The sequence below is a fragment of the Selaginella moellendorffii genome, unplaced genomic scaffold, assembly GCF_000143415.4.
Source record: "Selaginella moellendorffii unplaced genomic scaffold, v1.0 SELMOscaffold_58, whole genome shotgun sequence".
Taxonomy (NCBI): Eukaryota; Viridiplantae; Streptophyta; class Lycopodiopsida; order Selaginellales; family Selaginellaceae; genus Selaginella; species Selaginella moellendorffii.
Genome location: NW_003314319.1, coordinates 692602 through 720372, shown reverse-complemented (window position 1 = coordinate 720372; position 27771 = coordinate 692602). Strand labels below are relative to the sequence as shown.

General features: G+C 49.2%; 8 protein-coding genes and 1 long non-coding RNA gene across 13 annotated transcripts; 5 read left to right on the top strand and 4 right to left on the bottom strand.

Moving 5' to 3' along the window:
* Nucleotides 1–23: 23 nt before the first annotated feature.
* On the top strand, nucleotides 24–2951 carry LOC9651149 (cationic amino acid transporter 4, vacuolar). Of its 2 annotated transcripts, none has more exons than XM_024688583.1 (15): nucleotides 24–191; nucleotides 238–439; nucleotides 527–611; nucleotides 659–793; nucleotides 845–963; nucleotides 1013–1109; nucleotides 1164–1336; nucleotides 1383–1449; nucleotides 1503–1661; nucleotides 1706–1961; nucleotides 2014–2113; nucleotides 2165–2277; nucleotides 2327–2402; nucleotides 2457–2564; nucleotides 2619–2951. In XM_024688583.1, exons 1-14 carry the CDS (start codon nucleotides 50–52, stop codon nucleotides 2542–2544), a joined length of 1812 nt encoding a protein of 603 aa, XP_024544351.1. In that variant the 5' UTR covers nucleotides 24–49; the 3' UTR covers nucleotides 2545–2564; nucleotides 2619–2951. The 2 variants fall into 2 exon arrangements, with proteins under 2 accessions (XP_024544351.1, XP_024544350.1); XM_024688582.1 differs by having other exon boundaries at nucleotides 2457–2569.
* A 2510-nt stretch (nucleotides 2952–5461) lies between these two features.
* On the top strand, nucleotides 5462–11826 carry LOC9655044 (brefeldin A-inhibited guanine nucleotide-exchange protein 2). Of its 2 annotated transcripts, XM_002983526.2 has the most exons (12): nucleotides 5462–7026; nucleotides 7093–7410; nucleotides 7462–7804; nucleotides 7855–8277; nucleotides 8324–8607; nucleotides 8663–8936; nucleotides 8989–9494; nucleotides 9551–9872; nucleotides 9922–10264; nucleotides 10330–10967; nucleotides 11023–11654; nucleotides 11708–11826. In XM_002983526.2, exons 1-11 carry the CDS (start codon nucleotides 5777–5779, stop codon nucleotides 11638–11640), a joined length of 5319 nt encoding a protein of 1772 aa, XP_002983572.1. In that variant the 5' UTR covers nucleotides 5462–5776; the 3' UTR covers nucleotides 11641–11654; nucleotides 11708–11826. The 2 variants fall into 2 exon arrangements, with proteins under 2 accessions (XP_002983572.1, XP_024544416.1); XM_024688648.1 differs by lacking the exon at nucleotides 11708–11826 and having other exon boundaries at nucleotides 11023–11706.
* On the bottom strand, nucleotides 11648–12671 carry LOC9655043 (peptide deformylase 1A, chloroplastic). 2 transcript variants are annotated; one of them, XM_002983437.2, is made up of 4 exons: nucleotides 12336–12671; nucleotides 12198–12287; nucleotides 12076–12143; nucleotides 11648–12009 (listed from the first exon to the last, which is right to left on the bottom strand). In XM_002983437.2, exons 1-4 carry the CDS (start codon nucleotides 12645–12647, stop codon nucleotides 11742–11744), a joined length of 738 nt encoding a protein of 245 aa, XP_002983483.2. In that variant the 5' UTR covers nucleotides 12648–12671; the 3' UTR covers nucleotides 11648–11741. The 2 variants fall into 2 exon arrangements, with proteins under 2 accessions (XP_002983483.2, XP_024544418.1); XM_024688650.1 differs by having other exon boundaries at nucleotides 12076–12287.
* Nucleotides 12672–12766: 95 nt separating this feature from the next.
* Nucleotides 12767–15648, bottom strand: LOC9655042 (ACT domain-containing protein ACR3). The gene is made up of 7 exons (XM_024688649.1): nucleotides 15213–15648; nucleotides 15101–15146; nucleotides 14911–15025; nucleotides 14770–14837; nucleotides 14040–14693; nucleotides 13556–13660; nucleotides 12767–13485 (listed from the first exon to the last, which is right to left on the bottom strand). Exons 1-7 carry the CDS (start codon nucleotides 15296–15298, stop codon nucleotides 13114–13116), a joined length of 1446 nt encoding a protein of 481 aa, XP_024544417.1. The 5' UTR covers nucleotides 15299–15648; the 3' UTR covers nucleotides 12767–13113.
* A 2944-nt stretch (nucleotides 15649–18592) lies between these two features.
* Nucleotides 18593–19500, bottom strand: LOC112351210. Of its 2 annotated transcripts, none has more exons than XR_002994048.1 (4): nucleotides 19326–19500; nucleotides 19204–19271; nucleotides 18861–19126; nucleotides 18593–18774 (listed from the first exon to the last, which is right to left on the bottom strand). It is a non-coding gene; the product is annotated as an uncharacterized LOC112351210 (long non-coding RNA). The 2 variants fall into 2 exon arrangements; XR_002994049.1 differs by having other exon boundaries at nucleotides 19204–19264.
* A 6-nt stretch (nucleotides 19501–19506) lies between these two features.
* On the bottom strand, nucleotides 19507–22623 carry LOC9651148 (uncharacterized protein sll0005). The gene is made up of 12 exons (XM_002983435.2): nucleotides 22137–22623; nucleotides 21880–22068; nucleotides 21615–21824; nucleotides 21476–21565; nucleotides 21217–21420; nucleotides 20937–21146; nucleotides 20710–20888; nucleotides 20438–20657; nucleotides 20190–20391; nucleotides 19935–20130; nucleotides 19698–19880; nucleotides 19507–19652 (listed from the first exon to the last, which is right to left on the bottom strand). Exons 1-8 carry the CDS (start codon nucleotides 22614–22616, stop codon nucleotides 20468–20470), a joined length of 1752 nt encoding a protein of 583 aa, XP_002983481.1. The 5' UTR covers nucleotides 22617–22623; the 3' UTR covers nucleotides 19507–19652; nucleotides 19698–19880; nucleotides 19935–20130; nucleotides 20190–20391; nucleotides 20438–20467.
* A 65-nt stretch (nucleotides 22624–22688) lies between these two features.
* On the top strand, nucleotides 22689–23226 carry LOC9651147 (40S ribosomal protein S21). Its single transcript, XM_002983525.2, has 3 exons — nucleotides 22689–22820; nucleotides 22886–23018; nucleotides 23079–23226. Exons 1-3 carry the CDS (start codon nucleotides 22771–22773, stop codon nucleotides 23139–23141), a joined length of 246 nt encoding a protein of 81 aa, XP_002983571.1. The 5' UTR covers nucleotides 22689–22770; the 3' UTR covers nucleotides 23142–23226.
* Nucleotides 23227–23251: 25 nt separating this feature from the next.
* On the top strand, nucleotides 23252–23881 carry LOC112351209. Its single transcript, XM_024688651.1, has 2 exons — nucleotides 23252–23613; nucleotides 23661–23881. Exons 1-2 carry the CDS (start codon nucleotides 23256–23258, stop codon nucleotides 23828–23830), a joined length of 528 nt encoding a protein of 175 aa, XP_024544419.1. The 5' UTR covers nucleotides 23252–23255; the 3' UTR covers nucleotides 23831–23881.
* Nucleotides 23882–24619: 738 nt separating this feature from the next.
* LOC9651146 (probable GTP diphosphokinase RSH2, chloroplastic) lies at nucleotides 24620–27574 on the top strand. Its single transcript, XM_002983524.2, has 6 exons — nucleotides 24620–25627; nucleotides 25696–25881; nucleotides 25940–26400; nucleotides 26454–26612; nucleotides 26667–27024; nucleotides 27089–27574. The coding sequence occupies exons 1-6, from the start codon at nucleotides 24866–24868 to the stop codon at nucleotides 27449–27451; spliced, it is 2289 nt and encodes a 762-aa protein (XP_002983570.2). The 5' UTR covers nucleotides 24620–24865; the 3' UTR covers nucleotides 27452–27574.
* The last annotated feature ends 197 nt before the right edge of the window (nucleotides 27575–27771 follow it).

Sequence of the window (27771 nt, the reverse complement as noted above, 5' to 3'; positions counted from 1 at the left end):
GGCATCTTTCTTAAGAGTTTCTAGGGTTTAATCCGTCGTGTGGCAAATAATGGGGTCCCTGGTCCGGTCCGCCGGATTCGACCGGCTCGCGCGCAAGAAGCAGCTGGGGATTTCACGGCCGGATCATCAGGATAGCCCAGCGCCGGCGCAGCTGTCCAGGGAATTGCGCGTGCCGCAGCTGCTGGCAATCGGTAAGATTTGGATCCGGTGGATTTCGATCTGGATTGGAGATTGCAGGGATTGGGACGACGATCGGCGCTGGCATTTTCATTCTGATTGGTACGGTGGCCAAGGAGAGGACGGGGCCGGCGCTGCCACTGTCATTCGCTATTGCCGGTGTCGCCGCGGCGCTATCGGCTTTCAGCTATGCGGAGCTCGCGAGCCGATTGCCCTCTGCTGGTAGTGCTTACCATTACGCATACACATGCCTAGGAGAAGGGTAAGCAAAGAAGCAATGCTTCTTTGCATCTGTATCTCACTTTCTTTCTATGGACGATGAGTTTAAATTTGGAACCTTGTTTTGTAGATTGGCATGGTTCGTCGGATGGTCTCTCATACTGGAGTATACTGTGAGCGGTGCCACGGTTGCTCGTGGAGTTAGTCCGAATCTGGTAAGACTGTGAGAGTTTTCTTTTTTGCTGACTGACTGTCCTGCTAGGCATTGTTCTTCGGAGAGGATTTGCCTTTCTGGCTAGTACGAAGGAACATTCCTGGTACCGGGATCTTGGCTGATCCGTTTGCGGGGTTCTTGATCGTCATGGTAACGATCTTGCTGTGCACGGGGATAAAGCAGGTAATTCTTCCAGTGGCGCGCTACTGACGTTGTGGTTTCGCTTTTCTAAAGAGTGCAGCGGTACAAGTCGTCATGACGGTCATTCTCGTTCTTGTGCTCTTGTTCGTGGATGTCGTGGGGTTGTGGATCGGGATCAAAGAAGGATGGAGAGGATACGAGTTGAAAACCGGGTATGCATGTCTACGCTGAGCTTTTTTACAATCTTGTTTCATGGACCAGGTACACACCTTTTGGTGTTAGCGGCGTGCTTGGAGGTGCAGCTATGCTGTTTTTTTCGTATGTTGGATTTGATGCTGTTGCCACTACGGCCGAGGAGGTATAACTTGATTTCTGCAGTTATGAGTTTCTTTGATATTGTGAACTTTGCCAGGTTAAAAACCCACATGTTGATCTTCCAATTGGAATCGGGCTTGCTTTGCTAGTATGCGCGAGCTTGTACATGTCCGTTTCAGCTGTAGTCGTTGGCATTGTCCCTTACTTCTTACTCAACACAGATACTCCCATATCGACTGCGTTTTCGCAAAACGGACTGCCTTGGGCTACGTAAGTACATGCTCACATGTTTTTCTGGCACAAACTATTTGTACAGGTATATCGTAGCGCTTGGAGCCTTGACTGCCATGCTCACGACGCTACTGGGCTGTTCCTTGCCACAGGTTTGTGGTTAGCTTTGTTTTTCGTGATAGACTGTTGTTCCTTATATATCCAGCCCCGCATACTCATGGCAATGTCAAGAGATGGTTTGCTGCCCCAGTTCTTCAGTATTATTCACAAATCTACCTTGGTACCTGTTAATGGCGCTGTAACAACGGGGACGATAGCGGTGTTTGTTTCTGTGTTTATGGACATCAGTCAACTATCCGAAATGGTAAAGTTCTAATATCTTCGTCGCTTATAATTGTGTTGCTATAGGTGAGTGTTGGAACACTAATGGCGTTTACTTCTGTAGCACTTTGCGTGCTCATCATAAGGTACTCACCGCCTCACTCAGCGGTCCACCTTCCAGTATCCATTTCTGTAGAAACAACGAACACTCCGCCGACCACCTCAAATGACGTGGACATCTCCAATGAGAACGAAGAACGAGAAGAGCCGGAAGAAAATGACGCACCTGAGGGTTGTTCTATCGATCTGAAAAATCCATTGCTTGACACTGAAGAAATCTATGGTAAGCTCAAATCAATCAATTCCATTTACAAAAATCTTTCTTTTGTATGTAGCGACCAAAGGTAAACAAGGAGTGGCCGGATGGAGCATTTGTATATTTGTGCTCGGAAGTCTCATCCTCAGCCTATTCTTATCTATGGCCATTTTTCCTCGGTAAGCTTTCTTTTTTGCTTACATATGAACAAATTCGAGTGCTCGCTTCAGCTGGCTGCAAATTATTGGTGGGACGATTGGAGGTTTACTTTTCGCTGGCGGAGTAATCGTCCTCTCCATGACTAAACAAGACGAATCTCACCGAACTTTTGGAAATCCTGGAGGTACGCTACGAATTTCTAGATAGAACTAACAGCATGTGGTGTCCTTCAGGATTTCACTGCCCGCTTGTTCCTTGGCTGCCAGCCGCGTCTGTTTTTGTCAACGTCTACCTCCTCGTCAATGTGGGGTATGGGATTGAAGTTGCTATACAATTGGAATTCTTTCTTTGTCGAGTGATCAGTGCAGCGACATGGATTCGAGTTTCAGTATGGCTTGTCTTGGGCGGCCTCGTCTACATTTTCTACGGCATTCATCACAGCATCCACTAGAAGGAAAAGATATAATAAACGTGTGGTAAAGTTCTCTTTCTTTTTTTCAGATGGCTTAAAAATGATTGTTACAGGAACTATTGAGAGTCGAGGCTTTTTCAACTCTATTGAGGTACCATACCATTGGTTTTCGGCATCTCTTTGAGTATCTATTCACCGAGAACTGGACACAACACCAACACGGTGCAGTTTGTCCAGAGCTTTACAAAACAACACTGAAGGTGCCATTTCTGACAGTGAAAGTTGCCAACCGAGAGAGATCTAGTTTTCATCAAGGAAGATCACGAGCAGCTGCAACATGACTTCTTTGAGTTCGATTAATAGTAATAGCGTATATTGCGGTTTTAACCGTACTGGCACCTTTGATCTGGTTTAAATGTATAATAAAAGCGCATATCTACTTTGCCCTAAATCAAAACAAGCAGCATGCATCTTTTTGGCGGGTAGATCCGTCCATTTCTACGTACAGTGGCCAGACCTGGTGACCGAGATCACCAGCTATAAGTACTTCCTCACCACTGGGCCATGGCAGTCGGGTAAAAGTCGTCGCTTGTGTACGCTCTAGCTAGCGCGGCCTTGGACAAGGGATTCTTGCCCGTCGTCACCTCTATCACCCAGCCCATAGTCGCTGCTGCTGCCGCCTGCGACACCACCAAATCGGACAGGGACGCTGCCAATGAGTTCTTCGACATCTTGACGGAGGATCTGGTCGATAACAGCCGTGGAGGATTGCGTCGCTTGCCCCATGGAGGCTTGAGGGGCCTCTTGCAGACGCTCAGCTCGACTACAGATGGAAGGGAACTTATCTGGTTTATCGACGAGGCTTAAGATAAGGAGCTCTGTGTTAAACACATTACTGGCCGAGTTGAGGATATGCAAGGAAGGGTCCGTGGCAAGGTACCTTAGCAGCTTTGTGCTGGTGGGTCGACCGCAGCTCCGCGACCTCCTGGTGTGAGCCGGGCAGCTGGCAAGAAGCAGATCTCCCCTTGCCTTGGAGATGGTCAGGTCGGCCGGTTGTCTTGGGATCGAGGACGTCCAGTACATGCTACTCGAGTACTCTCAGGAGTATCACGTATCCTTCAGCTCCAAACTCACCTCTCCAGACGGGGCAGTCGGGGGGGTCAGCAAGTCGATCCTGGGACTAACGGGTGGTCACAAGGGGATGACAGTTAGCTGCTGCGAGTATCTCACATGCAACGGTATCTTGACGGCTGAAGAGTGGGATCGCCATGTCAGACTTGGGGCATGTCTCCAGATACATTTTCTACTCGAAGCTGTATCGCCACACACTTTCAAACATCTCCAGCTACAGCGAGGGTACCAAGCAAGTCATTCTAGAGTGCGTGCAATCTGGATCAGGCTCTACCTTTGTAAGAGGCTTGTGGCCTCTTCGACCTGCTATTGATGACGGGGTGCTGCAAGTCTCTGGAGACTGCATGGGGCTCAGCCCCAGCTTGTTATTGAGTGCTATCCTTGAGGATTGCTCGCTTGCTTTGGAAACACTGCCCTGTGAAGCTGATTTCTTCAACGAGGCTGTTCAGTTGGCTTTTACCTACATGAAGCCAGATTGTTTGATGGGACTAGAAGTCATGAACAGTAATGGTCATCTATTGAAGTGCATCTTGCGAAGCGAATTCTTATTGGCGCTGAAGTTTGTATTGGACAACGCCTTCACAAAATGTAAGTATACCATTTCGGTGGAAGCGAAGCAGCAGAATAAATATGGCCAAAGAAGGGCACATGTGGATTTTCTCGTAAAAAATGGGGGTTGGCCTTCCAAAGGCTTCAAGATTCAGTGCCTGGGAAGTAAGAAGTTTATTGCAGATCACATTAGCAAGTCGGATAGGTACAGACTTCTTTATGGCAGTGAGATGCACTACGTTTACTTTGTTGTGGGGCCATATGATCTTGAAGAAGTCAAATCTACTATCAAGTTGGAGAATGCAAAGTATCTGCTTATCAAGAGCTGGTTAGTGCAGTTCTTGCTGCAGGAAAAGAAGTGGAGTACTGAGCAATTGGAAAAGATTGATGACGATAAGAGTGGTTGGTTGTCTGTGAAGCTAGATGTTACAACAAACTTTCCCAGGTTTTTGTTTTGTGCAAGGCCTTCTCGTTGATTGAAAGAGGAAAGTACCATGTAAGCTTTTGCAAAGGCATAAAACTGTTATGGTAATCTTATCCAATCTTTGAAGAGTCTTTGGCCATTTATCCAAATGTACCAAGATCACTTCCAAGCCAAGGAAGAGAGCTCCAACTCTCTCTTTTCATCCTTGCTAACAAAGCGACTCCCAAGAAAACTCATTGCCACCCTCCTCATCACCTCGATCACTACTGCGGCCGGTGCCACTGTGGTTACCAGCGGGAGGAGTATCGCCATCAATCACTGCGAAGTCGATGATGTTCTTTCAACCTCCTCACCATGGAGCGGTATAATGGCAATTCTTGATGCCCGCCGGGTTTTCAACCCAATGGAGAAGCACAGCAGTGTGTCGTGGATGACACTTAAACTGGGCTATTCGATAAGCTTTCGAAGCTCTTCGTAGGGGGTCTTGAATGGGTAAGACAATTAAGTTGTAGAGAAACAATTGGCCTTGCTTGAGAGGACACTGCTGTGTGGCCATCGAACCAGGGAGTTCTTAATTGCTGGATCCAATGCCTGTGATGCAATCACAGAAAGTTTTAGAATGTGCTCCTCGCAGTGGGCTGGGTGCGGTAAAGGAATTGCTATCGAAATTCTGGATAGATTTGCTGTGCAAACACCCCAAGAGCATTCTATACGATGTCATATCAGAACCCTTTTTTATTAGCTTTCATAGAAAAAACAGGCAAAATTCTAAAACTTCGGCATATTTGCAAATAGGGGCTTTACGCAATTTTCAAATTTTAGGTATTTCGTCAGGAAAATAGCAAACTTAAATCGTGGACTAGAGCTGATAATGAACGTGGAGCGCGCGGACAACATGAAGAAGCACTGAGTAGGATGAATCGCACTTGCTCTTGCAAAGTAGGATGAAGCGAACTGGAGAATGGAAGCCATAGCATTTTACTATCAGTGAATTAAAAACCTTTACATCTAAATTCTATTTCTCCAGCAATTGCATATTCCGTCTAAGTGGTAGGCGGGGAGCGATGGGAAGCTAGGGCGGAGCTGTGTGATGGCGCGCCACAGATCTACCAGATCCTCCATGTAAGCGATGGCTAGGGTTTAGATCGCAGGGGATTTCTATCAGCCATGGGGGAAGCTGCGGATTCTGAGGCGACAGATGCAGTGGCGGAGCCGCGGCTAGGGCTCCCCAAGCTCATCGGCGCGGCGCTGGACCGGATCGTCAAGAACACGTCGTGGCGTGGGCACGGCAAGCTCGTCCAGGAATGCAAGGCCGCGCAGGAGCGCCTCAATGCTCCCAGCGCCAAGGAGAATGGCAATTCCACTGCAGCTGCCGCCGCAGCTGCCGCCGCCGCCGCGGGATTGGAATCCTCCAAGTTCCACGCCAGGGCTTTCGAGAGCTTCCTCTTCGACGGGCCAGTGTGCTACAATGCCAGCTCCGCCGAGCTCATTCTACAGCCTCTCGTCACTGCCTGCGACAGCCAGTCGGCCAAGTTGGCAGATCCAGCGCTGGATTGCATCCAGAAGCTCATCGCTCACGGCCACTTGCGGGGAGAGGTGGATGCCGAGAGTGGATCTGAGTTTTTGGTGCTCGTCCAGATGATGGACAACGTCTGCAAGTGTCACGAGCTGGGTGACGAGCAGATCGAGCTCCTGGTTCTCAAGACGCTGCTCACGGCTGTGACCTCGACCACTTTGCGAGTCCATGGAGACTGCTTGCTCAAGGCCGTCCGGACGTGCTACAACGTTTTCCTCGGGAGCAAGGCACCAGTAAACCAGACCACGGCCAAGGCGTCGCTCACACAGATGCTGGTGATCGTGTTTAGGAGGATGGAGGCGGATTCGTCCACGGTGCCCGTCCAGCCCATTGTTGTGACGGATCTCATGGAGCCAGCCGAGAGGTCTTCTTCCGACACCAACACAACGCAGTTTGTCCAGAGCTTTATCACCAAGGTGGTGCAAGACATCGAGGTGGCCTTGAGTCCCGCTACGTCGTTCAAGTCTCTGAAGCACGACGGTGCTTTCGAGTCCACGGCAGCCACGGAGAATAGCGGCAGCTCTGATTTTCTGGAGTCGACCGACAGGGACATGCTCGACGCGAAGTACTGGGAAGTTAGCATGTACAAGAACGCTCTCGAGGGGAAAAGGGGGGAGTTTGCGGACGCGGATTTGGACAAGGACGGGGACTTGGACGTGCAAATAACGAACAAGCTGAGGCGAGATGCGTTCCTCGTGTTCCGGGCCCTTTGCAAACTTTCCATGAAGGTTGCTCCTCAGGAAGCCATGGATAATGTCTCGTTGCGTGGCAAGATTTTAGCACTGGAGCTTCTGAAGCTGCTGCTGGAGAACGCTGGTGCGGTTTTCCGTACAAGCGACAGGTATGGCGTTTTCTCTCTTTCTCTTTGAGTTCCTCACGATTGACGCTTTGGTTGCTGGAAATGCAGGTTTGTCGGCGCCATACGGCAATACCTCTGTTTGTCACTTCTGAGAAACAGTGGTATACAGCTGATGAATATTTTCCAACTATCCTGCTCGATCTTTATGAGTCTGCTTTTGAGATTCAGAGCAGGACTCAAGGCTGAAGTGGGTGTTTTTTTTCCGCCGATCGTTCTTAGAGTGCTCGAGAACGTGGCTCAACCAAACTACCAGCAGAAGATGATAGTCATTCGGTTCCTAGATAAGCTTTGCGTGGACCCGCAAGTTCTCGTCGACCTGTTCGTTAACTATGACTGCGACGTCGATTCCCACAACATTTTTGAAAGGTATGCCTCGATTGAATTCAAGTTCTTCGCTGATAATTTGCTATTTTCTAGGCTGGTAAATGGACTACTTAAAACTGCTCAAGGTGTACCTCCGGGCGTGGAGAGCAGTTTGACTCCTATCCAAGATGCCGCTATGAAGCTTGCTGCAATGAAATCTCTTGTTGGCGTGCTACGATCGATGGGGGACTGGGCCAACAGGCAGCTTAGGTTGTCAGATGCAGCCTACCTGAGAAGTTTGGATCAAACTGACAGCACCAGTGAATCTAATTCCGTTGGTCACAATGGTTTTGAGGAAAATGGCGATGGTGCTGAGTCTCGCGTCTCCGAAATCTCTTCAGAAACGTCTGAAGTGGCAACTTTTGAGCAACGGCGTGCTTACAAGTTGGAGTTTCAGGTACTGAAGTTCTATGCTTCTTATCATATTCTCACGCTAGAAAACTGCAGGAAGGCATTTCCCTTTTCAATCGGAAGCCTAGCAAAGGCATTCAGTTCCTGATTAATGCCAAAAAGATCGGCGATTCGCCGAAGGAGATAGCAGGATTTTTATTAAGTTCAACCGGCCTGGACAAGACTGTTATCGGAGACTATCTGGGCGAAAATGACGAGCTGCCTCTAAAGGTTATGCATGCCTACGTTGACTCCTTCAATTTCCAAGGAATGGAGTTTGACGAGGCCATCAGAATCTTTTTGCAAGGATTCAGACTTCCAGGAGAAGCACAAAAAATTGATCGTATCATGGAGAAGTTTGCAGAGCGATACTGCAAATGTAATCCCAAGGCCTTTACCAGTGCGGATACCGCCTACGTGCTTGCATACTCTGTTATTCTGCTGAACACTGACGCACACAATCCGATGGTTAAATCCAAAGTAAGTATACTGTTTTCCTTTTACTTCTGCCAACGGTTAACTGCAGATGACAAAAGCGGAGTTTATGAAGAACAATCGGGGAATTGACGATGGAAATGATCTACCCGAGGAGTTTATGAGTGCTTTATACGATCGTATTGTTAAGTGCGAGATAAAGATGAAGGCCGACAGTCTTGTCCCAACAAACAAGCCTACAAACAGGATACTCGGCATCGAGAGTATTTTGAACATCGTTATTCGTAGGCCCAAGGAAGACAGACTGCAGGAAACGAGCGATGATATTATAAAGAACATGCAACAGCAGCTGAAAGAGAAGGCTGGCAAATCGGGGTAAGAGCATTTCTATTTCTTATATTTCTGAGAACTTATTTGAACGTTCTTGCAGCTCTGTCTATTACTCACCGTCTGATGTCGAGATCTTAAGGCCCATGGTCGAAGTTACATGGGCTCCAATGCTTGCAGCCTTCAGTGTTCCACTGGAGAAGAGTGAAGACGAAGTTATCACTTTTCAGTGTCTCGAGGGATTTCGATACGCAATCCGCGTTACTTCTATTATGTCTATGCGGACAGAGCGCGACGCATTCGTGACTTCGCTAGCGAAATTCACATATCTTCATTCGCCCGCTGATATAAAACAGAAGAACATAGACTCTATTAAGGTATTTTTTCTTTCTCCTCTTTTCATACTCATAATGTAATTCCATGCTGCAGGCGGTGATATCCATTGCCGATGAAGATGGAAACTATCTACAGGAAGCCTGGGAGCACGTCCTGACGTGTGTTTCTCGCTTTGAGCATCTCCATCTTATTGGTGAAGGCGCTCCTCCTGATGCCACCTTTTTCGCCGCCCCGCAGTCCGACTCCGATAAAACAATGCAGCTGAAATCGCCTGTCCTTCCTGTGCTTAAGCGGAAATGGCCTGGACGAATGCAATATGCTGCTGCTGCCGCAAGAAGAGGATCGTATGAAAGTGCTGGAGTTGGAGGAAATTCGGCTGGGTCGGTTACTGCTGAGCAGATGAACAACTTGGTTTCGAATCTCAACATGCTGGAGCAGATTGGCAGCTTCGAGATGAACAAGATATTTACCCGCAGCGACCGATTGAACGGCGAGGCAATTGTGGATTTTGTAAAAGCGCTTTGTAAAGTTTCGATGGAGGAGCTACGATCTCCAACTGATCCTCGGGTATTCAGCCTCACCAAAATTGTTGAAATATCGTAAGTAATCTGTGGCTTCTTTCTGGTCTCAATTTTCTAAATTACGCTTTTTGCAGGCATTTCAACATGAACCGCATCAGACTCGTTTGGTCGCGAATCTGGAACGTTCTCTCCGACTACTTCGTCACGGTTGGGTGTTCTGACAACTTGTCCATTGCAATGTATGCAATGGATTCATTGCGTCAACTGGCAATGAAGTTTCTGGAACGTGAAGAGCTGGCAAATTACAACTTCCAGAACCAGTTCCTGAAACCTTTTGTTGTGGTTATGCGGAAGAGTAATTCTGTTGAAATTCGGGAGCTGGTGATTCGCTGCGTGTCGCAAATGGTTTTTGCGCGCGTTAAAAACGTGAAGTCCGGCTGGAAGATTATGTTCATGGTAAGTTTTTCTCATAGCTCGCATGCACAAGCTGACTGTCATTTTCTAGGTGTTTACCACGGCAGCTACAGACGAGCACAAGAGTATGGTGCTTCTGGCTTTTGAGACTATCGAAAAAATTGTCCGGGAGTATTTCTCGTTCATCACGGAGACAGAGACGACAACGTTCACAGACTGTGTTAACTGTCTCATCGCTTTCACAAATAGCAGATTCAACAACGACATCAGCCTGAATGCTATTGCATTTTTGAGGTTCTGTGCGCACAAGTTGGCGGAGGGCGAGCTTGGTGCTTACGTAAAGAAGGAAGATCGCGTGGCAAATGGTGATATGTCTGAGCCGACTTTTACTGATCGGGATGATGATTTGCATTTTTGGTTTCCCTTGCTAGCAGGTAAATTTGTTTTTTCCGTTGTTGTGGAAGGTGTCTCATACTTTCTGTGTTTCGATCTTCTCTAGGCTTGTCGGAATTGACATTCGATCCTCGGCCTGAAATTCGCAAAAGTGCTTTGGAAGTGCTTTTCGATATATTGCGGTCGCACGGACATATGTTCTCTCCAGCGCTCTGGGAGCGAGTCTTTGACTCGGTTCTACTTCCTCTCTTTGATTATGTCAGGCGAGCAATCGAGCCCTTACAAGCAGCGGAAGATGATCACCCAGAGTTTGAAATGGATGCGTGGCTGTACGAGACTTGTACCCTGGCCCTGCAGCTTGTGGTGGACTTGTTCGTAAAGTTCTATCCGGTGGTCGCCCATCTGTTAGGGAGAATACTGCTGCTACTTACGGGCTTTCTAAAGAGACCGCACCAGAGTTTGGCTGCAATTGGAGTAGCCGCGTTCGTGAGGCTGATGAGTCACACAGGACATTTATTCACGGATGAGAAGTGGGACGAAGTTCTTGCCGCACTGCAAGAGGCCGCCGAAGGCACACTCCCAGATATGAGCAAAGTTCTGGAGTGCCTGGAAGATATCGAGCTTCAGAAAGCTATTCAAGGATATAAAACAGAGAACGATGCCATGGCCGAGGAAATGACTAGACTCCAAGCAGCACTCTCGGACTACAAGTGCAGGACTGCTGTCCAGCTTCTCTTAGTTCAGGTACTAAATCAGACTTCCATCATTCTCTTTGCTCATGCCTTTCTTTGCTTTACAGGCTGTTAACGAATTGTTTACGAACCACGGCAGTCGCCTGGCAGCGTCTCACACCATGCTTCTCCTGGACACTCTTCACGTTGTGGCCGCGCATGCACACAACGTTAACAGCGACATCGCACTCCGAACGAAGCTGCAGCAAGTGAAGGTGGCAACGCAGCTGTCTGATCCCCCACTACTGCGTCTGGAAAGCGAGTCATACCACGCCTACCTCAACCTCTTGCAGACTCTATCGGTCTTGAAGCCCGAGTTTGCAAAGGACGCGGAAGTGGAAGGTCGCCTGGTGGAACTGTGCGAGGAGGTGTTGCAAGTGTACCTCTGTACCGCAACCGGTGTTGCCGCTGCTTGGGACTCCGGCGACAAGAGTAGTGCTCAGCCTCTCTGGTCGATTCCGCTCAGCTCGTCTAGGAGGCGTGAGCTGAGTGCCCGTGCTCCTCTCGTGGTTTCCACGCTTCAAGCTGTCGGCGGACTGAAGGAGTCATCGTTTGAGAAGCACCTGCTCAGATTTTTTCCGCTGCTGGCAACGCTGATAGCTTGTGAGCACGGCTCGGAGGAAGTTCAAGTGGCATTGAGCGACATGTTTAGCTCCTGGATCGGCCCGATTCTTTTGCAAGCCTGATGATATCTTTGGAGGTATATTTTTGTTTATTCTCTCGTAGCTAACCAGTTCGTTTTGCTTTCCCAAGGCTAGAGCATGATAAAAGCTGGTAACTAGAAGTTTTAAACTGTGGAAGAAGCATGTTCTACTGAGCATAAGCCAGGTCTGGGACAGCTCCGTGCCATTGGCATGGACAAGTTTTTGGTAGACCTGAAAGTTCTTGGGATGAACTTGTCCACGTACAAGGTCCCTGCGAGATGGTCGCATTCGTGCTGGAGGATTCGAGCCTGCCAGCCGGAAGCCTCCACTTTCAATGGCCTGCCTTCGCGGTCCAGTCCGGTGACTTCCACGTCGAGGTGCCTCTCCACCATCGCCCGGAAGCCATGAACGCTGGCAGCAAAAGAGCTCGCAGGGAAGAAAGATCAGCGGCAGAAAGTAAAGTTTGGAAGAGATCACCTGAGACATCCTTCAAAGAACCTGGCAGTGGCACTGGTGGTGGGTCTGAGGATGGGATTGATGATCACCTGAGCAGATATATGAGCTCCCGAAGAAAGGGAAAGGATTGGACAGGAACTTACCAGGAGCTCGAATGGCTTTCGCTGCTGGGAAAGAGCCTCGTCGCGGGAAACGTAGCTGATATACTCGGCGGTGTCCTCGAGCACAATTATCTGGAAGAGAAGAAGGGAAGGCATGGCAACCTGGAGCTATCGGCCTACCTGGAGAGGAACTCCGATCTGGGGAGCGGCCAGACCCACGGCCGGTGCCTCCCGCATTGCATCAATCAAGCCTTGGATGGTGTTCTGGACGGTGTCGCTGCTCACCTCGGAGTGTAGCACCTCTCGCGCGGCCTCATGCAAGACAGGGTCCCCGGCCTGGACGATTTCGAGCTTGGGCGCCTTGCTCTTGAATCCAAACAGGCTCCGACACTGGAATCTCCTCCTCACCTCGGCTCTCCTCACACAGTGGTGGACGCGCAGTGGTGGTCTGAGAGTTGGCAGTGGTGTGGCTGGACTCCAGGCAAGCGCCATTTCTTTTATCTTCTTTGCTTTGCTACATTGTTGACTAGTGGAATTTAACTCTTCTTGTTAATCTATACAATCTATCATAATATCTATTAAAGAGTATTTACACTTTAAAAGAAATGAAAGGTGGTAAGCCGTTCGAGGCTTGTTTGATTGAGGCTTTGCTTTTTCTTCTTTTTTTCTCTCTCTATCTTTCAAGCGCTCGTTTTAAGCTATGTACAGGAATCAAAGCGCAGGCACCAGCCTGTACCCGACGTATGTACATAAGAGAAAAGGAAGAACTCTCTCAGCAGAGGAGAGACGAGAAGAAGCTCAGGGAGGAAAATTTTGGCTGGTGGTAGCAGCAGCAGCAGCAGCAGCTAGCGGGAATTCTTCGCAGATCTTCGAAAGTTCGTTTGTTCCTTCTTCCGGAAGCCCAGGCGATGGAAGTCGTCGACGAGTTGGCGGGGGAATAATATATACACAGCGCCCCTCAGGTGTAGGACTTGAGCAGGCCCAGCGTGTAGAGAAGTCTCTCCGAGTGTGAGCGGAAGAAGCTCCCGAGCGAGAAGCGAGCAGCCGACTTGTCGGCCGATTCGGTCGGGGATGAATGGAGCATCTTCGGGGGGAATCTCTCCTGCGTCACCTTAAGGATGGCCAGCCCGACCTCCTCCCGGATCGCCTCCACCACTCGCATGTCCACGCTCCCGCCGTTGGCGTCCGTGACGTAGAACACATTCACTGCCATGTCGTCTCGGGTCGTCACCTCGGCCCTCGCCACGGACAGGCCGTTTTCTCGGAAGATCCGGGTTACGTCCGACAGCAAACCGATCCTGTCCTGTGTGGACAGCTCCAGCCTCACGCCCTGATGCCGAAAGGAATTAGTTAGATACAGATCCAAGAGAAGAAAAGAACAAAAGAGGAGCTCTTGGTACCTGTGAAGCTCTACGTAGAATAGCAGCCTCCAGACAGCGAACGACTCTTTGTCGTTCAGTTTCGGTATTGAGCGTGTATCCGTCAAGATGCCGAATGTAATACTCCTGCGGATCAAACAAACAGGGCCAGCGTGAGTCCAAAAGCACAAGAGAAACCGATCATACACATCGAAAAAACACACAAGCTTGGCAACCAGGCCTCGCAACACGCACAACAGACATAGATCCGAAAACGGACACCGCAAGCGTCCAGAACAAGCTCCAGATTCCACTCGCAAACACCCGCGGAACACACAAGACAACTTCCAAGAGATCCATTTTGCGAGTAGCACCAAGTCAAGCCGGCGTCAAAGCGACAATAAACAAAACACAGTCCAAGTCACACAACACACTTCCGCGAAAGAAAAACACGCAAAGACCAACACGAAGAAAAACAAGAAAACATAAAAGTAAAACGAAAAACAATCAGAGCGAAAAATAGTACCTGGAACGCATTCGGGCCCTCTGAGTCGATGGTGGCGTGGAAAACCACATACTCCATGTCGGTGAGCGTACACACGGTATCGAACAACAGTTTGGGACGGTCCGCGCACTGCACCGTGACAACCGAGTAGCCTTTCTCCACGCAATTCTTGACTGTTACGGTCGGCCTCCCCTTGTAGTCGACCGAGTCCGAGATGGAAGTCGGGGCCGGGCTCAACGCGGCCTCCTCTTCTGCTACCTCCATCTCCTCCTCCTTGTCCGCGGACATCATCTGATGGAGCCTCCTCTCCGTGTGAGTAAGTCCCATGGCAAAGTCCGTCCTGGCAGTCTTGCCGTCGAGCGAATCGCCCTTCATCACCTGCCCGAGCATCTGTTTGATATGGCAGAGCTTGGTGGGATCTTTCACTGGACCTCCATGGCCTTCGTGGTCGGTCACGTAAACCATGCACGCCACTCTTGTGTTGTGAGTCCACACCTCCGCGGCCACAACGTTGCAGCCAAGGCTGGCGAGGACGGCCGAGATCTCGGAAAGCAGACCCGGGCGGTCGTTGCCGGTTAGCTCGATGGCCGTGTGCTCAGCCAGCGACTGGACTCCAATTGTTCGAGCTCCAGAGCAAGTTCTATACGCTTGGCATACGCCTTTCTCGCCAAGAGCCTGGAATGGGAAAGTTACAAGCGTTGTTAGCGACGGCAAAGAAGATTGATGTGGGAGAAGGAAGAGTTCTACATACATGCTCGATGTGGGCGATGACCTTCTCGTCGGAGAGCTTGTTCCCATCACGATCTGTGACATGGAAAACTGAAAGAGGGGAGAAAACAAACATGTAAGAGCTTCGCTTGAGATGCTTGATCGTAAGAGAATGGAGACTTACCGTCCATAAACCATCCACCATCGGAGGAGATGAAGGCCTTGAGTATCGACAAGTCGAGATCTGTGAGGACCTGGACGACATCGAGAAGAATCCCATGCCGGTTTGAGCTATCAAGCTGGAAAGAAAAAGAGGACAAATCTTAAGAACAAAAGGAGAAAAAAAAAGGAAATGGTTCGCGAGAGGAGCTCACCTTGATGATGGTGGCGTGCTCCGAAACCTTGTTATCGATCACAACTCTGAGAAGACCATCACGAAATCAGTCAGCAAGAATTTTTTTTTCTTTTTTTTTGGTGAGAGCGAACCTTGGAGGATTGATCCTGGCGGCCAGCGTCTCATACTCGGGATCGAAATACGGCCAGCCCCTTCCAGTAGCCACCGCCGCAACCATTTTCCACGAAGAACCAAATCTCTAAGAAGACCAGAGATCTCGAGATTCTTCCACGAAATCAGGGCCTCCACTCTCTCCACCTGCGATGAGCCAGTTCCAGCGCTTCCAAAACCCCTCTCTTCTCCCGACCTGTGGCTGGCTGCCCGGCTGCTGTGCGCCCGCGCCGGGAATCACACCAAAATCACCTCCCAGCGCGCAGCAAATCTGAAATCCGACGAGAAATTCCCTGGATTCCAGCGAAAACGCGCGCGATCTCTCGCGGCGGCTCCTCTCTTTTCTCGCTGTGGAAGAACTCTGTTGTAATGTTAAGGCGGGCCACTTTTATCTTTAGGGTTCTTCCTTGTTAAGTAGTCTGCCAGCCACATTTAGAGCCATTTGTTTGGAGCTGTTAACCATATACTGGCGTGACACGTGGCACACGCAGATTTAGCGGGGAAATAGCGAAAGGGCGGGAAAATCCACCGGCCGGAAAATTAAATGGTTGATTTTAATGCGGCGCCGACCGGCGGGGACGTTACAGGGCGGCGGCCGTTTTCCTGAGAGTTAGGTAAATGCGCAAACCGGTGCCGCCGGTGGCCAGCAACCGGTACGGGCTGCAGCCGGTTACGCCCACCAGGTGGGGCTACCGTAGCCCGTCCGGGCCGTCACCCTTTAAGTTAACGGCCGTCGCCCCCGTCGCTTCAAATTCCGCCAGCTGGCAGCCAGCTAAGCACGTGCACGGGCAATGGCGCGAAATGGGCTGTCGGCACGCGCTGACAGGGTGGCAAGGAGTACGGATGGTACGAGCTTCCCTTCGCGGCGCCGGTCGGGCGCGCCAAAGGCCGTGGTAAAAAAAAACGAAAACGAGGGAATTGACCGGGGCCGGGACCGGCCGGGCCGGGCAGCAGCTAAAGCGCATGTCATTTAATTGGCCCGTCCAAGGGTGGCGGAACGACATGACGTGGAGGGAGGGGAAGTGCGCATTAAAGCCGGCGTCCCCGAAATATCCAACAACACACGCGCCACGTCACTCTCGCGCAACTTGGACTGGGTGGTGCCTATGACATGGTGCCGGCGGGGGGCACTTTCGACAGCGCCTTTAAAAGTCCTTTCCCACTTGTTGGTTAAAATGCCGGGGAGGGGAAAATCCCCTCCCGCCAGCCAGGCAAAGTCATGCCTAGAGCAAAGCGTCGTGTCAGAGAGATGGGCATTTTGGCCCAAAATGGGCCACCAGCCCTAAAAGTGGATGTGGATATTCCCGCCTTGTGATCTCGCGCCACATGGCGTGACGTGGCGCGCCCCTAGTGGTGAGGTGTTGAGAGGGAGGGAGCATCATATCTGTGGCATTGAGGAATTGGGGGGCCAAATCTTCCTTTATGTGCCCTAGTTTCCCATGTGCAACACATTTGCTTTTTGAAAGTTTGGCGCGACCACGGGATATTCGCTGCACAGAGAGGAGAATCCAATTCGGTGTTAAACTCCTGCAAGTTTCTCTAGAGGGGCTTTTGGAGATTTTCTATTGGTGATGGATGATGGGTCGAATGGCAAATTGCCAAGAACTGCGATGGACGCATTCAAATGCCCAATGGTGGCTTTTCGAATTGTTTAAGGATCACGCCAGCTCTTAAAGCTTTTGTGTGGCATAGCTCGCCGTTGGTCGTGTGAAAGCGCTGGAATCTCCAAGCACGCCACAGGCCACCACACAACCGCTTAAGCTAGCGCAAAAAAATGGTTTTCTAAGGGGAAAACTTTTCGAGGACTCGAGAGCTCGAATGGGATGAGAGAATGTGTGGTGCGGGTGGACTGGTTGATTCCCTGGTGCATTCCGGGCATAGTCTAAACGCAAAATGATATGGAATCTCCGCGAGAATCGTGGAGCCGTGTCAAGCAAGGTCGTGAGATTGTTTTACCTCCCGATCTTCCTAAACGCTGGTCATGTCAAATATAATAGAAAAGAAAAAGAAAATATCAAATATATTTTTGCTTTTCTGGCTTCTGGAGAAGCCGAGAGGTCAGGAGAGAGAGATTCTGTTGGTCAACAAACCCTATGTAAATTCACATGGTATACACAAAGAAAAATTTATATAAATTCGATCATGTGATCAATCTCATGAACTGGGAGCCAGCAAAATCATGGGCCTTTGCGTGACACCTTAGATCCTGTCGTGCCATTAAGAAAATCAGAAATCTCCAGACTCGAGAGCTTGAGGAATCGAAATCACCCACATGGGGAAGTGAAGTAGCGATCAGTGACAAAAACAAAGACAGTCCATGGTACCAGATGGAGCATCAAGAAAAAAGAAATTTAAAATCTCGTTGTAAGATCTGGCACGAATCATCTGGATCCCATTGTCAAGTTTTTTTAAAATTTATTTACGGATATTATAGTAAATACAAGCCAAGAACCACAGCTTTCCAGTTCAACTCGGAGATTTACAGTTCATCACGTCGTCGTTTTTGAGGCGCAAAGGTGGAATTCCAGCAGTAACAACAAAGAACACGATGAGGCCCTCTTCGTGTTCGTGTTCTTGTCGGCCACAAGAGCGATTGTTTCTATGGCTTGTTGCCTGATCCAATTTTAATATGCCTCCGTGAGCCTGCTGCCACGTTAGAGGCTGTTTGATGCTCTTTACCAGACATGGATTAGCTCGTCCACCATTTTTTAATCTCAGCTTTTCTTTCTAGTTGTTTGTGGCACATTTAGGTGTAAACAAGCTTTCCAAGTTGGTACTGATATGATCCTACGATTAAATACCATTCCCAGCACTGCAGGCTTGACAACAAAGTCGTGCTCATCTCGAAAAAACATTGATCTCTCGCCCATTTTTAAAAAACCAAAGCAATTGGATCCAAACAGGCATGCTAGTTAGAATAAATCAATCACAAACGGTTGAGATTCCGCATTAAATTACAATGTGCAATCACTCAAAAACACGATCCCCCAGCTGCCCTCCGTTGGATTGGAATCTATCCAACCGCCTGGATGGATCTATACGAAAGAAATGCTTGCCCGAATCTCTTCCCCTTGGATGGGAGTACTATACGGTCTACGTACCGTCTTGGGTCCCATGCTCTTGGAGATTGAATATGAAGTGTTTACAGTCCACTCAGAGCCCAACTGGATTTGGATCTAAAATCTCATCTGGAAGATCAAATGCCGTACGGAAGATTTTTTTTTCTTCGGTGCAGTACGACACCTTGCTTGCTTGCTTTTCTCTTTTCCAAGTTGGATCCAGCAACACGAGCTAGCCCAAGCATTTCTACTCCCAATTGAAGACTACAACAACAAAGGCTAGGAACAAGTGGTCATGTTCCTTTTTTTTTTTTCTTGCTCTCTTTCCTGTTTCAGTGGATTTCACGGGCAAGGTCAACAAAATCGGTTTCTATTCGGTTGAATGAATCCATCGCGCCGTATTTTTCTACGTTTTTTATGCCACGGTGCCAGCATGTGAGGATTGAAGTCCGGCAGAGGCAGCTTTGACTGGAATCACATGAATCTTGACACAGCCCAGACAAACCAAAAAAAAAAAAGTTAGAAAAGAAAGTCGTAAAGAAGGAAGAATAAAAGAGAGACTATACTAACCTTGCTGGCTTGCTTTGCTGGAAGCCCTGTGGAATCTAGGGGGTTGACATTCCACTCCATTTTTCAACCTGTCATGAGCGAAGAACTTGGAGGAGCGGAGCGGGCGGCTCGGGTCTATGTCAGCTGCCCGAGGGAGCTGTGACACCAACAGGCCGACCAAAGACGACCATTCAAGCTTTGGCTGCGTCATAGAGCTCTCCTAAAACGAAAAGAACCTCGTTTCGCTGACCGGATCTAAGTGAAGCCCTCCCGCTGGGTAGATAATACTGGTGGTATCGTAGGCCGGCAAGAAGCACCCGGTCAGAATCGAAAGAGATGCGGTTTCTAGATGAATGACGAGAACCTGGATAATGCGACAGCGTTGTGACGGAATCACAAGATCACAGACCATCCCTTTGAAAGTCCTGGAAACTTCGGCAAGGCGCATAGGGTGTCAAGCACGAAAAAAAAAGAAGGGAGGTTTACCTTGCAAGGTTGATGCTCAAGTCACGAATGTAAAGAGTTGCCGGACTAAGTCACAGTTGTTCGCTGCGTCCTGAAGTCGAACTCATATAGCAAAGCTATACCACGTCAACTTCAACTTCGACAAAACCTTGGGAAGGTACCGTGCAGACAAAATTCCAGTTTTTCGCTCTCGAGCCTGAAAATGAACGTCTACATTAGCCGCGCAGTTGCGTTCCCAACAAGTCCTGCCTTTGCGCATGGATTGTCGAGAGAAGGTGTCATTTGCTCCAATAAGTCGCATCTGCGCCGTCACCGTCTGTCTGGAATAAACTGATTCGTTGTGAAAGCCTGTAGAGTTTGTCAGCCCAAGCCTCCAACTAAACAATTTCGTACCGGAAGCGTGCCGTCGAACTCTTGTTACACATATCTTCCCGGCTAGACGAACTTTGTTTAGCAGTCTGCATCCAATTTGCTGAGAGTGTTAACTAAGGACCGAGCTTCTAACTCCGGAAGAGCCAGATGTCGGCACAAACTGTTAATCGCCATAATGTGGTGCCTGTTAGACAGATTTATGTCCTATAAGGCGATAACAGCAAACAGGTAAGAGGCCCATCAGAGATATTTTCATACCATGGAAGCTTGCGAACCAATGCTGCAGGATCCTTGTCCCACTCGGCCACTCCAAGGCTTTTCCCTGTAAGTTCGTCAGCGTAGCGGAGAGCCTGCCTTTGTAGAAGCATGATAACGAACTTCTGAGACAGAATAAAGCTGTGGCGATACATGTCTGGTGCCACGCCAATGATTTGACGAGCAAGATCGATCAATGCTGCAGAGGCAACAATTAGTTGACACATTTGTTTGGGCAGGCCAAGTAATGTCACTTACCTGCACCAGATTTGTCCGAGAACAAGTAAGGTTGCAGCCAAGGCCACAGTCGCTGAAGTGTCTCTATAGACTTTTTATCTTCTTGAGACAAGTGTATGGCACCAATAATGAAACCTGGAATGGGAAGTCCTAAAACAGAAGAGAAAAACTGCCAAACTTGGAGATGAGCAGTTCGAGACAAAGCATCAACCAAACGCACGAACTGAAAGAAAATGTTTTAGAGGATCTTTACCAAAACAAAAACATACCTCAGCCAGCGCAAGCTCTTGAATAAAGCTTCATTTAGGATCAAGTAGCAGAGACACTGATTGCTTGGCAAAATCGTCTGGAAAATCATTGCTGTGTTGCTCAAGAGACATGAGCTTCTGAAAGTCCTGAAAGCTGGTAAATATATACTCCAGTCTTGTCACATTGAGCTGATTGTTCTCGGAGTACAAAAAGTACTTGAGAACTTTTCGCATTCGAGAGCTGTAACCATGAGTACGTGTTATTCAACCTACAGCCAAAGTGGTTGCCAAACCTGTCATCGGTGACTAGACGCTTCGCGACATATGGATAACACTCCTTTGTGATAGTGTAGTCTGGATCAAACTCAAGGCCAATCCCTTCCAACAGCGAGAATGCGCGAATGATCAGTGAAAAGTACGATGGAACAACTAAAGGATAATCTTTGGAGATTTTTGCGATGCCATTGGATATCTGTGACACGAGAAATTAGCAGAAAGAATCAAGTAAAAATAAACTTACCTCTTGCATGTTAACCTTTCGTGCGCCGCCACCACGGAGTAGCTCCGTAAAAATTCGAGTAACTTCTGGTACTATTGTAGTAGTCATTCTAGGATCAGTTTGATCTGGCAAGAAACCCAGCTTCACAAGATCTTCGGCTACACCAACGTAATCGGAGTTTCCTACATGTGCCAGGTATTCAATCATTGCTAACTGCCGTTCTTCTGTAACCTGTGCTGTGGATAACAATGTTTATTCAATGGCAATGAAAAAAAACAAGAAATTGAAACGGTAAGCCCACCTCTGTCATTAATCCATAGTCTAAGATACAAAGGCGTCCATCCTCGGTCCGCAGAAGGTTTCCGGGATGAGGATCCGCATGAAGGAAACCACTCTCGAGAAGTTGAAACAAATAGCAAGTCAGAGCAGTATTTACCAGAGACAATGCATTCGCTTCTCTGATTTCCGATAACTTCTCTCCATCAATCCATTTTGTCGTGAGAACCTAAAGGAGAACGTAAAACAAATGGGAAGTACAAGCACAAGAAAAATTTTGTTACCTGACCAGATGTATACTCCATATAAACTTTGGGGATCACAACCATCGGAACTGGAGACATGCTCTTTATAAATCTTTGCGCATTATTGGCCTGCTAAATAAACGTAAGATGCAAACACTGAAATGACCGTGGAACAAACCTCTTTGAAATAGTCAAGCTCGTCAAAAAACCGCAAAGCCCAGGTGTCCAGAAGATCGACAAAGTCCGAGTGAGACTTTAACATGCGCTGTAAAGTGCCTGCGACTAGTCGCAAAATAAATAGATCGCAAGCGATGACTTGGAGCACTCCGGGCCTCTGTACTTTGACAGCAACGACGTCGCCATTACTTTTCAGTCGAGCTTTATACACCTGAAAGATGGATTTCACATTCCCTAGAGAATACCAAGTTTTGTACGCAGCGTACCTGGCCCAAAGAGCCCGCAGCAATTGGCTCCGATGAGATGTCGTAGAAAACATCGTTTCCAATATTCTTTTCGATCATTTGCGTAGCCAACTCGTTCGAGAATGGAGACACTTTGTCTTGAAGCTTTTGGAGCTGCTCCAAGTAAGCAGTGGATACCATGTCGGGTCGAATGCTCAAAGCTTGGCCAATCTATCGAAAAACACCGAAACAATTGATGAGCTTCAGAACAAAAGGGGAGAAAACATGAATTTGCGTACCTTGATAGCAGTCGGCCCGAGCTTAGTGATGAGCAGCAAGAATTCGGCAGCGCGACGCCTCTCGTTCTCTCTCGACTTATCTAAAGTCTTGTCAAGCACAATGCTTAAGATAAACAAGGAGCACTCGGACGCTACGGCTAAAACTCTCGCAATCACTCTAAATGGCCGCGCTTGGAAATACGAAGAAATGGCATCTGGATCGTACCTCACGGAAAGCTCATCCTCACGGCGCGATCCCTCGATCCAACGCAGGATTTTCGACAATGCGGGCTCAAATCGCCTCGCCACAGAGCTAAACCTATCATTCAGTGCCGTGCGACGCTGCGCCAAGGAAAAAGAGGATCGCAAATGCGATCCTCTTCTCCCATTCCGCCGCAGAGGCCTCGATTCCACTCGAAATCTTCGCGAAATCCCTTCCTTGCCCGCTGAGAATCTTGGATCGACGAAGACCGCCTTGGATCCCGGAGCCTCGCAAGCCATGCCACAATAAAATAAAATAAAAAAGAAATATGCTAAAGAACCCTAAACCATGAAGGCTTTGAAAAACTTGAATCGCAGCCGTTCGTTCGCAGATCTAGGGTATCATTAGGGTTCTTTCGTTGTGCTGCGGCTGAGGAGGAGAAAGAGCGCCATCATGCAGAACGAGGAGGGCGAGAACGTCGATCTCTACATCCCCAGGAAGTGGTAAGCGCGAATCTCCCGCTTCCTTTGTGGCCGCTCTCATCAGCGCGATTGATTTTCTTGCGCAGCTCGTCGACCAACAGGCTCATCACTTCCAAGGATCATGCGTCCGTGCAGATCAATGTCGGGCATCTGGATTCCCAGGGAGTTTACATCGGCAAGTACACCACATTCGCCTTCTGCGGCGCTGTCCGATCTCAGGTAAATCTCCGCGACTTTCTCTTCTCTTGAGTTAGTAGTTCTTCTTCGTGCTCTTTCCAGGGAGATGTGGACAGTGCGCTGGATCGGCTATGGCAGAAGAAGAAAGCCGAGCTCAAGCAGTAGCGGCGGTGAACCACCAAGAACTCGCTTCTCATGTTTTTTCTCGTTTCTCCTTGGATGAAATAGTAAAAGATCTTCCTTTCTGGAACACTTTTGTCTTCGTTCACCCAAAAAGCAATGCCAAAGTTTTTAGAATGGTTCTTTACTCCCTTTTTTCCTTCCGAAAGTATAAATACTCGAACCCTAAACTCTCGTGACTTGGCTATGGCGACTACAAGCAACGACGCACTTGCGGCATGGAAGGCTCAGTTGGCGTTTAAAGGAAAGGTGAGAACGTCCCTGATAGGCGATCTTCTGGGGTTAGTGGCGCCGAGCATCCCAAAACGCGAACAAGAGGAGCTGCAATCGCTGCTCGCCGCGAGTGGCATCCACAGAGGAGAACAGCTGCGGAAATTCGATGCCGGCAAGCTTCTCGATATGGGCGTCTCGGAATGGGTGTGCAAGGTGCTGCTGGAGAAAGAGATCATACGCTCAGGTTGGCGAATCCTTTTGGCCTTCAAAGAATTATCTCTTCGATGGCAGGAATATCGACTCCCGTGGCGATGAGTGCGCTAGCGGCGTCGCGTGTGGACATCAAGTCGTCGGACCTGGCGATTTTCGACGGGGGATATGCAAGCGAGGAGCTGCTGGATCGGCTCCACAAGGAATTCCGCTGCAAGCCGTGGTTGGATCTGGCAAAGGCAGACATGTGAGAGGATGATGCTGAAGCCTTAGATTTCCGAAAGAAGGAGGTGGAGGCTCTCTATGGCTACCGCACAGTCCTCAGGACAATTGTCAGGGAGGCGCCGGTTCCATACGCTCTTCGCGACGACGAATGCTACGTCGGGAGCTTCTACTTCATGAAACTCGCCAAACCATCCCATGATTCGAAAGAGAAGGAATGGTCGCGGGTGGTGTGGATGCTGCAAGTTCAGAGCCATGAGATGGAGTTCGCGGAGGCGCTGGGGAGATTGATCCAGGGCGTGCGGAAGATCCAGCAGCACCAGGCCTCGAGAGATCTGGCGTACGGAGTCGTTTGTGGCACGAAATTCGTGAATGTTTACGAGTTCCATCTCCAGATTGGCAGCGATGCTGGAGTTCTTCCCCAGGCAGTAGAGAAGTACGAATTTACTTTGTATCAGCCCTTGGCGGGGTTTGAAGCGATCGTCACCCTCATGTGTGCTAGCGAAAAGGATCACGGTTTTGTAGGTGATGATTTGGAAGAACCCTAGATGATTTGGAAGAACCCTAATCCTTACAAGAGCCCAATTTCGAATTTGCCGCCCGACACGTGGTGGGGCACGCATGCTCCTTCCAGGCGTCACGTTTGCGTGTTGCGTATGCGTGTCCCCATGCCGTGTAACGAAGGTAGATCGTGTGGTGGGGTAACTGGCATATTCACGAGATATCCTCTCGAGTTAAGCTTATCCTAACAACCGTCGGCGCCACGTGGGCGGAATTACGAAAGAGTCCGGAAAAATCGGCGGCGGAGATGCCGGCGGCGCAGCAGCGGCGCCGCTAGGACCGGCTAGGGTTTATATTTCTGGGCAGGGCGCCGCGACGCGGGAGCTTCCAATCGTGTAAGATCTGCGTAGCTAGGGTCGTGTTTGTCTGCGGCGATTTGTCTGGGGATTCGGCCATGGGAGGCGATTTTAGGATACAGAGATTAAGGATCGTAGTGAGAATGTAGCGGTGGCGCAGGGCGATCTAGGGATTCCAGCACAGGCTTGATCGATTCGAGGCGGCAGATGGTCGTTTGCTCCATGGCGCTCTACTCCAGCTCCCCTCCGGCCCCTGTTTCTTGCGGCAGCCATTGCTCCACTCACCACAGCAGCGGCGTCTCTAGCGACTCGGAGGCCCATCTTTGCTGGCTCCAGGGCGGGCAGAGCTCGGGGCCACGGCAGTCAAGGGCCGGCGGCCTCTCCTACCTCTTCGCCAGTCCCAATGCGCGGCAGCACTCGTCTTGCGCGATCAGTGACGCGCTGGAGTCGGGCAGCTTGTCATCGTCGGTGAGGAGCGTCTCTCAAGTGGATCATCCCAAATGGGAGGATGGTCGCAGCGGTAGCATTAACATTCCCGGATCTTCGTTTGGCAAGCGCAGCTCGGTCTCGATCATCCAGAGCCCATACACTTACAGTAGCTGCATCTTCTCGGTGGCCGGGCGCGAAGCTCCTGTTTGCGCTGATCTTCCTCCGCTGGATCCACACGTTGGTTCGTGGGGTAGAGGTATTGCCACTGCTGACACGCGGACACCGGTTTATAGGAGAGAAGGATTCGAAGTTAGTCAAGAGGAGAGCAAGAGCTTGACAGCAGCGCTCACGGATTTCCTTGTACATAATGGCGGTAATTCTTTCGTGGGCTTTGACTTTAGTGACGTGCCGGATTCCAGAACGGCGAAACAGGCTTCACCAAATGAGATCTTGGTGGACGCCCAGCGGCGGCACAAGGTTTTCAAGGATCCGTTCATAATCAAAGCGTTTAGATTGGCCGAAGAAGCTCATCGCGGTCATGTAAGTTTTTCTCTTTTCTTGTTTCCTTCTTCTTATCTTCTTACGTGTTCTTGCTTGCTTTCTTGCAGTTTAGGCGGAGCGGAGAACTTTACCTGACTCACTGCGTAGAGACTGCTATACTTTTGGCGTCGGCTGGTGCGGAAGCCACCGTAGTTGCCGCTGGTTTACTACATGACACGCTAGATGATTCAAGCATTGACGAGGCGCAAATTCGTGCCATTTTTGGAGACGATGTCGCTGACCTTGTTGTAGGGGTAAGATGTAGTTTTGATACTGTTTTTGAACGATGGTACTAACTTTGGTTCTAAACAGGTATCGAAGATAAGTCAGCTAAGCCAGCTTGCTAGGGACAACAACATCGCTAGCAAGACGCTAGAAGCAGGTCGTCTCAGGACAATGTTTCTAGCGATGGTCGACGTGCGTGTGGTGTTGATCAAGCTTGCTGATAGGCTGCACAACATGCGAACTTTGGAAGCTTTGGCAACGGAGAAGCAGAACCGGATCGCCAGTGAAACTCTCGAAATCCTCGTACCCATAGCAAACAGGCTGGGAATATGGAGCTGGAAAGCAGAGATGGAGGACCTGTGTTTCAAGTACTTAAATCCTACCGAGTATCAGGAACTTGCTGCCAAACTGATAGAATGCTGCCGCGGAGGCGTGGTACTGTCGGCGATTGAGCAGCTTGACAAGGCGCTACGTAAAAGTAAGATCAAAATCGAAGATCTTTGTGGCCGGTCTAAAACTCTTTTCAGCATTTACACTAAGATGAAGAAGTAAGTTGACAAAAAGCACTTTATGATTTCGTCTCATCATTGGTCATTTGCAGGAAAGGGCGCAGTATTGATGAAATATACGATGTCCGAGGTCTTCGTTTGATTGTCAAAGATGAAGCTGATTGCTACAAAGCCTTGGAGTTTGTGCACAAGCTCTGGGATCACATTCCAGGAAAACTAAAGGATTACATCAAACAGCCAAAGGCTAACGGGTAAGTGGCTGGCTTTCATGTTTTGGAGCTTTGAACTGAGTCCGCCTTTCGCAGGTATCAGTCATTGCACACAGTTGTAAGCGGCAAGGATGGTCTTCCTTTGGAAGTTCAGATAAGAACGAAAGAAATGCACAGCCATGCCGAATTCGGTATGGCTGCGCACTGGCGATACAAGGAAGGAAACGATACAAAGCACTCCGCTTTCCTTTTGCAACGGGTGGAATGGGCAAGATGGATCCTCACCTGGCACAGCGAAATCATGGACAACAAGCTACGAGTTTCACCATCACATATGGACTTGAAGTCATCCTGCCCGTTTCCTTTCCACAAGGACGATTGTCGGCACGCCTTTTCTGGACCGCCGGAAAGCGAGGACGATCCACTGTTCGTGATCATGCTCAAAGACGAAAAGGTATCTAGCTTTTTGTTTGTTGAAGTTTCCAAGTTGTGCTGACTTTGCTTGTGTGTCTCCATAGATGATTGTTCAAGAGCTTCCTCCGGGTTGCACTGCTGCCGACCTCGTCACGGAAAGAGGCGAGGATCACTTTCTTCTCGATCCAGGCGTGCTCTCGGAGATGACACCCCGAGTAAACCATCAGGAGGTGGAGAACTTTCACCAGAAGCTCCGGATGGGAGACGTGGTGGAGATCGTGGAGAAGGAGGAGAGGTCCAAGGTGTTGGTCACCATGGCTCGAGTTCCAGCCAAAGCTTCCAACGAGATAAGTGTTTACAGAGAGCAGATCCGCCGGATGTACGCTGCTGACAGGAGCTGCAAAGTCGACGCACGCAAGAGCTTCGAGCTCGCAAAAGAGAACACACAAGTTGCGGGGCTGACTTAGATAAACCAGAGAGAGAGAAAAGAAAGGAAAAGAAGGAGGACTTCCTCACAGGTACATTGTTTCATTCGATTTGTACATTTCACTGTGTATATAACAGGAATCTTGACTTTGTACCACCGAAAAGAAGTTTCTGGTGTTCACTCTAAAAACTTTAAGGTGGCTTTCAATTCAATCGTTGGTGGGGATTCCTCCAGGATGTGATCTTCACCCTCGTCATCGCTGGATTTGGCTCAAATAGTATGGTTTCAGTGCGAAGATTTTCATTTGCGAGGAGCTCGAATTGGAGGATGATCAAGGTTTTAAGTTTGCTTCTTGTGATA